This window comes from Primulina tabacum, chromosome 9 (assembly GCF_025594145.1).
Source record: "Primulina tabacum isolate GXHZ01 chromosome 9, ASM2559414v2, whole genome shotgun sequence".
In the NCBI taxonomy this organism is placed as follows: domain Eukaryota; kingdom Viridiplantae; phylum Streptophyta; class Magnoliopsida; order Lamiales; family Gesneriaceae; genus Primulina; species Primulina tabacum.
In genome coordinates this window covers 41,535,967-41,548,081 of record NC_134558.1, presented here as the reverse complement: position 1 = coordinate 41,548,081, position 12,115 = coordinate 41,535,967, and the positions used below count along the sequence as shown (strand labels likewise).

Below are 12,115 nucleotides of genomic sequence, written 5' to 3'. Positions count from 1 at the left end.
GAAAAATTCAATTTCTATTATTTTTTCTCACACGAAATATTTCATATATAAATAAAAAAAGACCAATGAGAACATTTTACGAATCAATTTTGTGAAAACGATCGCACATCCTATCTATGAAAAAAAAAAATTTATATTAAAATATTAGTTTTTGCTACACATATTGATGAAATCAAATCGTCTCACAGGATAGTTTCATAGAAGCCCTCTTTTACAAATTGTTTGTGTTTGAATTGACCAAACCATTTATAAAAAAATTCATCTAGAAAGTGATAGTAGGGCCTTTAATGCTAAATAAATGAATAATGATAATTACGCCCTAGTGGGCCTACATAATAGACGTATAGCCCAATTTTATTTTTATGTATACGGACATAATAACATAAACATAGATTGTTGCACACACAACTCTTAACATAGTTTAATGAGTTAATTTTATGAGATTGATCTTCAACTCGACTATGAAAAATATTATTTTTATGTCAAAAATATTACTTTTCAAGTTAGCTATGAGTCGGGCCGATCTGTTTCACGGATATAAATCAATGAGACCGTCTCACGAAAGATCTATTCATCTTTGCAAGAGTAAGTTACTCTTGACATGTTATAGAACAATTTCTTCTGCACTAAAAGAATTTTAGACAATATCTAGATTTTCATTTTTTTAAGTATATAGTGTCTATATATAATTTATTGATTTAGAGAGAAGTTGGAAAGCTGCAGTTCGGAAAATTCTTAAATAAGTCCAAATTTTAAAATTCCTTTATTAACGTTTGAATAAATTTTGAAGTGCTCTTATTTATATTTTAAATAGAGGTAGAAACAGATAAATAAACCCAGAAATTCTAGTTTTAAAAAATAATTGAAACAGCTTTGGTAGGCCAACAATTAAACAATCTATTTTTTTAAAAAAAAAACGAAACTTTTGTTTAAAAAAAAACCGCTTTTAGTCAATTTACTTCTCCAACCATTGGATTCATTGTATTTAAAAAAAAAAAAATCATCTAGAAAGTGAGGGTAGGCCTTTAAAAAATGCTTTATTGTTTTTCGAAGTAAAAGTTCATACATTTCATAAAAAAAAATTGATAACATGGTTTAAAGTGTGTGATTAAATAAAAATTTACAACGTATTTTAAAAATACCAAAAATCTTGATAAAAATTAGATATTCACTAAAATTATATGGTTCTTTTATGATGATTTGAAGTCGGTTCGTGCTACAATTTTCGATATGGAATGAGCCTAAATCACGAACAAGTTGTTAAAAGAGTGATGTGAGTTTTGTCGACGGAACTCTTTGGACGCTCAACCATATAATGAGTGTAATATAATGACAAAGATAGGTACCAAGATTTGAATACAGTGGATACCTATAACTTGCCTGTACATACATATCCGCTCCTTTATGGCGGCCCTTGTTTTTCTTAGCTTGATACATCGCATCTCCACCCACTTTAGTCTTAACCCACCTCTCTCTCAAGTTCTTACTCCTTGACACTCTCAATTAATTAGATTATCAAGATATAAGTAATTACTCCTCCAAAAGCAATCGTCGAGAGATCGCCTGCTATAAGCGAGCTCCACACCCTGGCAACAATGCTGAACGATCATCGTCTCATCTGCTTACTTTAATGATCGAACTCAACATTTAGAAATGGGCTTGAGTCCTATTTTTTTTCTTTTTTTTTTTATGAGCTCGTATTATGGTTAATTATGTGATATATATCACCTGTCAGAAAAACTTATCATTACATAAGTAAAAATAATCGATTTGTATTGGAAATATTTCACGACATAGAAATGAAACATTAATTTCATAACACGAATTCAGTGTTACTTAACTTTTTTGGGTAAAAAAAAAAATGAAAATTGTAAGAAAAAAGGAGCAAGAGTGGGCACAGTTCCACTTGTTCCCATAACTAAAAACAAAAATGCTCCTCTGTCCTCTTTTACCTCCCGCCGTCCACGTGTCCAATCCTTCAATTTCCAACCCTCACCGTCGATTGTTGTTCGAAAAATAATAATTAATTAATTAATAATTTGCAACATCTGAATTGCATTGGTATTAGATTTTGTATATATAGTAATTTATATACTACAACCTTTTATCGAATTATTATTCCAAAATAAAATTATTATTATTATTATTATTATTATTATTATACTACAAATTTTATTTTGCAACTATAATGTTAACTTTATTTTAAAATATAAATCCAAATTAAGGATTTCTCGCTTAACACTTTGGTTTCTACTCACTTTCTTCATTTGGTAAAACAGATCGTCGGCTAAATTTCCTTTACTCCTCTTCGTTCCCTCCCCTCCCCTTCTTCCCGTCTTCACACAATACTCTCTGTCATGATTATAACGGACGGGTGATTCCATTTTCTTTGTCGGGTAATTGTCCTTTTCCCCCTGTTTACTTGTTTTTTTTTCAACTATGTTCATCGGATTAACTGACTCTGTTTTGTTATGATGATTACCCACCTAACAGCGGAAAGGCCTCACTCGTTTCCAGTCCGCGCATTAATCAATGAAGCGTTTACGGTAAAATAATGGGTTTCTGTGATTTTTACTTCCTATTTTTGGAAGAACAGTGGAGGGATTTTTTTTTTATTGAAAAGCTGTGTAAAACGGGAAAAATTTTCAGCCTGGGAATTGGGGAAAAGGATGTTCTCCATACTTCTGCTCATTTTGCTTTTTTTTTTTAAAATAAAAAAGTGGCTTTTTATATGGTGTTTGAAACGTTTCCACGTCCTTGCAAAGCGATATCGTTAAGTGGTTTTTTCTTCTGATTTTCCTTCGGGTAAAACATTCTGTGTGGGGCTGAAAAGCTTTTCCTTTTACTTTCGGTTACCGATGACACTAACAAACCCTAGATGGTTGACCATAAACTACCTCTTTTGCTACCATTATTTTAACTGTGCTTAATTAGTCAATATATTAAAATAAGTGAATTCTATTTTATGTTTATATTATCTTCTGTTCTAGTGTAGCTATATATATATATATATATATATATATATATATATATATATATATGCCTTTGTACTTCACTTGAGTAGCAATCCATGGAAAAAAAATTGGGAAAAAAAAAAAAAAGAACTTTGTTTTGGGTTTGGTTTGGAGGGGGAAGTCATTGATGGCGACTCCCATAGCTTTTTTATCCTTGGGGTTTTTTTAATTACTGATGGCTTTGTTTGATGAATGATAAAGTTATTTCGAATATTATGCGTATAATATTAGCTTCATTCAAAACATGGAGTCCCCTTTTCTTTTAATTTCTTGGGTTCCCCTTTGATGGGTCTTAATCGATCTCGTTCATGTATTTGGCCTTCTCTATTTTCTGAAAGTCAAAGCAAATCTTTTGCTGTAATCGAAAGTGAGTATTAATCTGTAAAAAATAATTCTTACAAAATCTGGTGAAGTAAATGGGTAGCAGAAGGAAAAGCATTAGCTCGTCCGTCTTTCTTTTTAACATAAAATAAGTAGTTCTCTGCTTTAAGGGAGCTGGATATATTCACCAATATAGTTGGATACTTTTCTTTTTATCATTTGTTTCTGGCGGCCTGGCATGATTCTTGAATTTTTGGGATACAACTCTTCAACTGTGGAATTTGGGGGCTTAGTATTCCTTACCTGTGGTGATGTTTAAGAGTCAGTTTGTCTGAAAACTGTGATTTTGGGAGTGAAATGTATTGATATTTAACTTTGCAATTTCTTCTTTCTACGTGAAACAGTGAGTTGCAAGCTCTCCATGGGATGATTGATTGGCAAATCGTGTAGGTAAAGTTTCTCGTTAATTTCTTGAAACCTTTTATTGTCGGCTCTGTTCTTTTTGAGGTTGTTTTGTGAATGTTTGCTCTTTAATTTCACAAATCCAGAGTGAATTCATGTATAGATCTCCATGTTCAAAGATTAAGTGAGTAAGCTTGTTTAATGAGCTACTTTTCTGACATGGAGTGGAATTCCAAGTGGGATTGGGAAAACTTCGGTGGATTCGGTTGGAAAGCTAATGAAAGTCCCAAGAAGTTGCATTTAGCAGACTGGATGATTGTTGATGATGGAGAAATCAATGGTGGATCCTTCAATCTGTCAGGTGGCGGTGGTGGGAGTGGTGCCTCTGGCTCTGACGGTGGGCACGGCTCTTCAGCTAAGAGCTCGATTTCAGCTTCGGAGGATTCCTCTACGAAGGATGGGATGCAAACTCCTGACTTCAGGCTCATGTCCTCCGGAAATTTTGGACAAGAAAATTGATATGAAAGGAACTGAGATTTGTGGAACTTCTCCACCTTTGAATTCTTTAATGGAACCGCTAATTGGTCTGAAACTTGGAAAGAGGACTTATTTCGAGAGTAGTGGGAACGGGGGAAATACTAAGACGACGTCACTTTCTGTGATGCCTACTTCGTCCAGCAGTACACCAAAGAAAACGAAATCATCTGGTCGGAATACCCCTATGCCACGGTGTCAAGTCGAGGACTGCAATCTTGAGCTTTCAATGGCCAAGGAATATCACCGAAAGCACAGAGTTTGTGATAGCCATTCCAAATGTCCAAAGGTCATTGTTGGAGGTGTTGAACGTCGTTTTTGCCAGCAGTGTAGCAGGTAATACTCTGTGGATGAAAACCTTTTTATTGGTTTTATTAGTCTAATAATATATCTGGGACAGGATATATATGTTGGTTTTATTAGTCTAATAATATATCTGTCACAGGATATCTATGGGTGAATACGACTTAAAATACGACATTCATATCTCCACCCCGAGTTCTATTTCTCGCGATCTTGTTTTTTGTTTGCAAGATTTGGAAGAATTTAGGAGATTTGAGGTTTCTTCTTTCTCTGTGAAGGTTTCATGGTTTGTCTGAATTCGACGAAAAGAAGCGCAGTTGTCGAAGAAGACTTTCTGATCACAATGCACGACGACGCAAGCCACAACAGGAAGCTATCCAGTTTAACTCAGCAAGGCTCTCATCGCAATTTTATGGTATATTCCTGCTGTTGTTTATTATAAATGATTTCTATTGACAGTGTATACCATATTTGATACCTCGTTTTCAACATGGAACGGTAATGGACTTATTGATACCTGTAATATTGATATGATTCTTCTTCCAAATAATTACGTGCTTTGTTGATAGTTCTCTACCATCTAATCGAAAATCAGGTGATAAATATAAATCTCACATGATAATAAAACTGGAAGACGAACAGGAAAACATGGAAATGGTCGAGTACTAGTCTCAAATATGTATAGTAAAATTTATGCAAAGCCCATCTAAATTCCTTTTTTACGTGTACAGGAGGAAGGCAACAAATGAGTTTTCTGCTGAACAACACCCCAATTCTTCATTCTCGAACTCCTACAAATTCTACATGGGATAGCACATGCAACCCCAAGTTCACTGTCACAAAAGGATATTCTTTTAAGCCTAATGGATATGGAGGTACTGATGAGCAATTGCTTGTACCAGGTCCAAGTATCAAGTTCAATATGCATGGTAGTAATACAGCCAGTTTTTTGGCTTCCAAGTATTTGGCATCTGAGATCTCAAATCCAGGTTGGTTTCCTACTTTATATGCTTTCAGAAAAAAAAAATTCCAGATTAAATGAGTCATTCGTGATCGAGGATCATATTGGTTTACTTTGCTCCTGCCCTAGTAATTATTCTGGAGTAAACTATATTGAACTTGGTTTGCTCTCAATGTGGATATCTTATCATCGAGAATCGTTTCTTGGTTCTCTGTAATATTATATTTTGAAAATGGAAATCTTGCTTGAATTTACTTCTCTGTTCTGATGCAATAACATGTAGACGAATTTAATCTGATAACTGGAAGCTCAATGGTGATTCAAGTTACTTCATCTTACTTGATATACTTCTCAGGTTCCAAGGGAGCCCTTAGTTCTTCCCAAGCAGATACAGCACCGGAATATAACCATGCTCTCTCTCTTCTGTCAACTAATTCCTGGGGTTCGGAATCCATTGCATTGCATGAAAATGTTGCCAACATTACTCATCCTATGATACAGCATTCAATACCAGAAGGTGTTCACCTCGCTTCTTCCGAAATGTGGCTGTCTGGACAGCAGACAACTGATTCCAAACTTCAATTATTGGCCACCACCAACACATTTGAGGAAAACCATCTTCTCAAAGCGCCGTACGAGCCTGATTTTTATTCAAGTATCTTGAAATGACCGTTCCAAAACTAAGCTTCTGTTTAGGAATGTTATGTTTGATTCTTTTCCATTCTAAAGGATTTGTTTGATGCTGTTTGTTATGGTTAGTGGTTTCTGTAGCCTGTCGCCTTCGGGCGTGTAAACCGAGTTTTGGTGGTTCGAGGATTTTGTTTTGAAACCCAAGCAACTCGATGACATTTTTATGTGGTGCATTCTATGTGGGATGGCAGTGTAAACGGTTGTGTCATGCTTTTGAGTTGATGTTTCACGATTTGCATTTTTTTATTACCACCAACGCCCATCCACATCACACGATAGAAGTGGCATTTTTTTATCACTTCAATGCAAATTATAATAGTGTTTATAGTGTGTATCGTAGCGACAACAATGATAAGGATATATTGCGATTTGCATATGAAAAATATTGCGAGAAAAATAATAGCATTGCATTTAATCTTGAACATGCATGAAAAATCATTAAAGATATCTAATGTTTACTCCACAAACATTGATCACTTTGTTGGCATGAAGAATGCGAGGACCTCGGATTCGAGGGCAAGCAACACCTCATTCAACTAAGATGCAAGTCTAAATTTAGATCTAAAAAAGAAAAAAACTCGTTCAGTGGGTCAAAAGGCAACAAAAAGAAGGGGAGAAGGCCAAACGAAATTGGAAATGGAAGGTATGACAGTAAACTTGGACAATATGTTGGTAAAGATTCTGAGTATATAAGCATGAAAAAGGTTGAAGTTGAAATGAAACAAAAACTCGAAATAGATGACATGAAAGAAAAAGCTGTCCTTAGCCAAAGTTCGACTAAAAGAATATACAATCCTTTGAATGACACTTAGCAAATGACAGAAGAGCAACTTATCATTCACAAATATTTGTCAAAAGATTAAGGAAAGATGAAATATGTAATTTTCGGTTATTGTAATTTTCAATTAATTTAATTTTCATTTCAATTAATGTAATGCTCCGGTCAATTAATATCGATGTTGCAAACTAGTTGTTGGAACGTCGTCATTTCAAATATAGTCGTGCAAAGTAGTTGTTGGAATATAGTTGTTGACAAGAAGAATATTTATATTTATAGACATCTTGCGCTTTACAATTCTTCGTTCTAAGAACATATCATTTGTCAAACATATAGATTTTAATTTGTTTCCTCCAAAGTATCAATATTTCAGTAGTACGAGCTCAAGGTTTACAAGTGGAAACAAAGTTTAAGTTGAAATTGATGACCAAGGTTATGATTCGGGGAAGGACTAATATTATTGATATTTCAACAAATGTGAAAAATTGTTGAAGCATATCAAAGTAATAACGAGATACAACGAAGAAGAAAGTTCGTCCAAAGAAATCGTGAAGTCGGGCATGCGAGGTTCTTCAATGATTAGTTGCTCCACAAACATTGTGTATCCAGATCAAATATTTCAAAGACGCTTTCGAAATTGAAGATAGTTATTCCTTTGCATAGCGAATGCATTTGAGAGTCGTCCACATATTTTCAGCAGATGGACACTGCTGCGAGAAGAAAAAGCTTGTCACCACTACAAAAATGCACGGTTGCGATTCATCCATTGTCTTATGAAGTCGCAGCCGACCATCTTGACAAGTACCTGCATATGGGTGAATCAACTGTCATTAAGTGTCTTTTCAAGTTCTGTGGATATATGGTTGAATTATTTGGTGATCGACACTTGAGAAGGCCGAATGTTGATGATGTTCAACGTCTTCTTCAAATGCATTATGAGAGGCACAACTTCCACGGAATGTTGGACAGCCTTGATTGTATGCACTGAGAATAGAAAAATTGTCCAGTTTCTTGGAAATGCTAGTTTACAAGAGGTCATGGGTCACCAAAAATCGTGCTTGAACCGGTCGCCACTCAAGATTTATGGATATGACATGCATTTTTTGGTATCGCCGGTTCACATATTATATTAACGTGTAGTACGAATCTCCCATATTCATTATTGTCTTGCAAGGAAATGCACCGGAGACTAATTTCACGATCAACAACACTCAATGTACGAAGAGATATTATTTAACAAATGAAATATATCCGGAATGAGCTATTTTCGTGAAGGCTTTTCCTTGCACCGAAGATCCCAAAGGGACTGAAAGAAAATATGTTGAATGAGAATTTAAGGTGCTCCAAATTCGATGGGAAATTTTCAGAGGTCCGGCTCGTTATTGGTACAAGAAAAAGTTAAAACATATGATGTTATCATACATTATTTTGCATAACATGATTGTTGAAAATGATGGGGTTTATGTGACGAATTGATACAACGATGAAGGTGACGAACTTGCAGAACCCGTCCAATGCTCAAACCAAGGATTTCATGATTATCTCCGGACAAATTCTGAACCACGTGACAACATTACCAACTTCATGCTGATTTAATTGAGCATATATGGTTACAATACAATAATCCTTGAATTAATATTTTACATATTTTAAAAAATTTAATTTATATATTGTTTTCTAATTTTAAGCGAACATAATTTTTTTATATGTTGTACTCCTTAATTTCCAATTTATAATGATATTTTCATTTTAAATAAATGGCACTCGTAATGTATTACAGGGACGTAATAATGTATTATCCTGAGAATTTGGATAAAATCTAGGTATTCTCAGACTGATTGGCAAATCATGTGTGTGGGCCTTAACTCCTAATCTTTATTACAATGCAATTTGATTAGAGTTAATTAATTACAGCGGAAAACGAGTAAAAATTTTCTTTACAATGAGCCCAAATGTGTCAACTATAATTATAATACTAAAAATAGTATATAATAAAGTCTCATCTAAACATATCGCATCATAAAATATACCAACACATGACTTACATCAACTACATACAAACAACTCATATCATCGGAACATGCTCTGGTATATAGACACATATATATACTGGGATATGCCACTCAACCTCAACTCAAATGTGACTCCCTTCAGAAGTACCATCTCTGATCTCCTGATAACATGGAGTACATGCCATTGTCCACACACAAAGAGAAAACAGCCCCCTTGGGGTGAGCAAACCCTCAGTATGTAAAAACCATAATATATACAACATGTATCTATACAATGATATACGATATACAATGCATACATGTCGTGGAGATATCAGGTCAAATGCTCATCCACTGAGCAAGTATCGGAACCAATCGAATCGCTATCAAATCAATGCTCGAGCTGGCACACCGACCTCAGTCAAGTATAAGGGAATATTCGTGTGATAGCGTCGACAAAGCGCTATCAAATCCTAAATCTCAACCAAATCAATCATAGGGGCCACAAATGACTATGTTTTTAAGGGCCACATAATAGCAAACATATTATCGTGCTCAAAAACCCAGAATCAAAATCCAATTATATAAAGGTATATAAGGTTCATAGCTCAACGTGCATGTCATGTAGCGATGTATGTATAAAATGATGTGTGTTAACAAAATATTTATTTATATATCGATGTACCTATCATGAATGGTCATGTATGCCACATCAACTTAACAAATAAGGCATATAGACACATATTTTCAGTCAAATCAATCAAGCATATATCATATGACACATATACATGTCGTATGTTACCCAGTCGCAACATACCTCAATTCTTCGTTTCCAGTTCAATTTAGCTTTAGGATTTCAGTACAAAAAATATATCTACATAATCAAAATATTTATTTCAATCAATAAATTCATTAAAATGCAATACTAATAGTGTATTTGAATGTATCAATTTGTTCTACGATATTTAGTTTAACCATTACGTTATTAGGATAATTATATCGCATTATAAATCCTAATAACTTATTATTATACAATAATCTACAATCTAAATTTCAAGTTTCACAATTGTTTTAAAACTTTGAAAATTCATATAAAATTGAAATCGTAACATAATTCAATTTCGACTTTGAAAGCTAGTTTTTCGTCGGCTATTATATCGATGCTACTTGAGAAGACATCAAAAGAATGCTCTCAATACGAGGATTTCGAATATATAATTTGTTTTGAGTTTCGAAAAATTTTCGAGGTAGATTCAAACGATAGAACATGGATTCTTACATTTCTTCCAAAAATGAGAAAGAGGATTGAAGATTTTTATCAAAAAAATCATCCTTATCACTCTTAAATAGTGTGCAGGTGAGGCGGTGCGCTCAGGGGCGCCAGAAATGGCGCAGCCGCGTGCCCAGTTCTGTCCGGAAGGTGTTTTGCATAGCTTCGTACGCTGTCGAAATGCTATTTTAGGTTTCGAATTAGCAATAGTGGTCAACATGAAATTGTAAATCTATGTCTTGACTTTCATTTGCCACCAACCTCACTCAATTTTGGTAGCGGATGCGAAAGTTATGCTTATTGTCCCAAAATGTGTCAGTGCGGTAATTTCAATGCACACGATACACTTCGGATAATTTTGCCCATATTTCAAATTGATTTGGACAAAACTCAAAACATGAAATTTTAGTACTATGTATTATCTTTCTAATGAAATTGATTTCATTTCATTTGAACTAATACTCAGATAATTATGCTGAAAACTGTAACATGTGTCACTTCTCTATTGCGTTTCAGCACACCATTCAAATACAAATCAATTACTACTACAATATTTCATTATCACAACATATTTGTTCATTTTCATTGTCAATTATATACTTCATACACTTAATAATATGACAATTTTATAAATTACTGAGAATCAAAATATGATTTAAGATAAATACGATGCTAGGTCCTTATATCATGTGTAAGTTCTGTTTGACTTTCACGGAGCAATTGATGGTAGGGGAATTTTTTGGAACCAAACTAACGGATAAAAGATATAAATGGGAAAAAAAATATTTGAGAAACATAAGTGAGAAAAAAAACTGTAGGGATATAATAATATATTATCCCACAGCTCGTTAAGATCGAAAATATATTTAGAGGAGGTGAATAAACATTTTTAAAAATATTTTGCTTCTAAAAGAGTTACAATATATCGTTCTTGAAATGTTAAAAAATGAACCGAACATCGAGAAATTATATCGAGTTCGGTTCTATATCAAGCGGAAGAAACTCGACATATTCCTCTAAAGACCAATTAAATATTTTGTAAATAATTTGAAAATAATGCAAGTTGAATGTATAAAAACAGTTTGGTTGAAGCATTTTTGAAACACTTAAAATAATTCAACAATGCATGACAAAACATCAACAATAATTAAATGCGATAAATTAAAAAAAGCGCAAGTTTTTTTATGGATGTTCGAAGATTATCAATGCCTACATCATCTTTTCTTCCATTGTAGGAAGATATTAACTAGAATATTTTGATTTATACAACCCATTAGGCAAACCCAATTCGACTTAGAACTTCCCCCTTGCCTAATCTAAACACCTAGCATACTCTCAATTATAGACAGCGGCCTCAAAATCTTTATAATGTTTTAATGTTTTTCGCTAAGAATACAAACACAATCTTTAATATTTTGGTGTAAAGTTTATCACTCAATGATTCTTTGAAACTCAAATTTCTTGTATATATGTGAATAATTATATGTGAGAATTTAATATTTTATTGTTTATATTTCTCTAATGTATCCTCACATAAAGAGAAAAACATTCACTAAGATGATATCTCCATTAAAACTCCATTACATACTTTAACATTTCAATAAATGCTTCTAGGTACTCCATTTTGGGTTGAGTTGTTCTTCCTCATTCTCTTCTTTCATTTTCTTGTGATATTGTTTTCAAAGAGTTGAATTTATGGCCTCGAAGAATGATATAACCATTCCAAATAAGGATATGACCATTTGGAAATGTTATGTATGATTTCTGACATTGAAACTGTCATATCCGTGTCGCTGGCCATTAGGGGTGTTAACGAATTGAGCCGATTCACGAGCTTTTCGAGCAGACTCA

General features: G+C 33.7%; 1 protein-coding gene across 1 annotated transcript; it reads left to right on the top strand.

Annotated features, from left to right (window-relative positions):
• The first annotated feature begins 3,032 nt into the window (after positions 1-3,032).
• Positions 3,033-6,392, top strand: LOC142556362 (squamosa promoter-binding-like protein 3). Its single transcript, XM_075667821.1, is given in 6 exon segments — positions 3,033-3,785; positions 3,884-4,238; positions 4,240-4,607; positions 4,853-4,989; positions 5,306-5,563; positions 5,891-6,392. Coding segments are annotated over 5 exon segments (1,377 nt in total). The 5' UTR covers positions 3,033-3,785; positions 3,884-3,938; the 3' UTR covers positions 6,205-6,392.
• Positions 6,393-12,115: the final 5,723 nt, after the last annotated feature.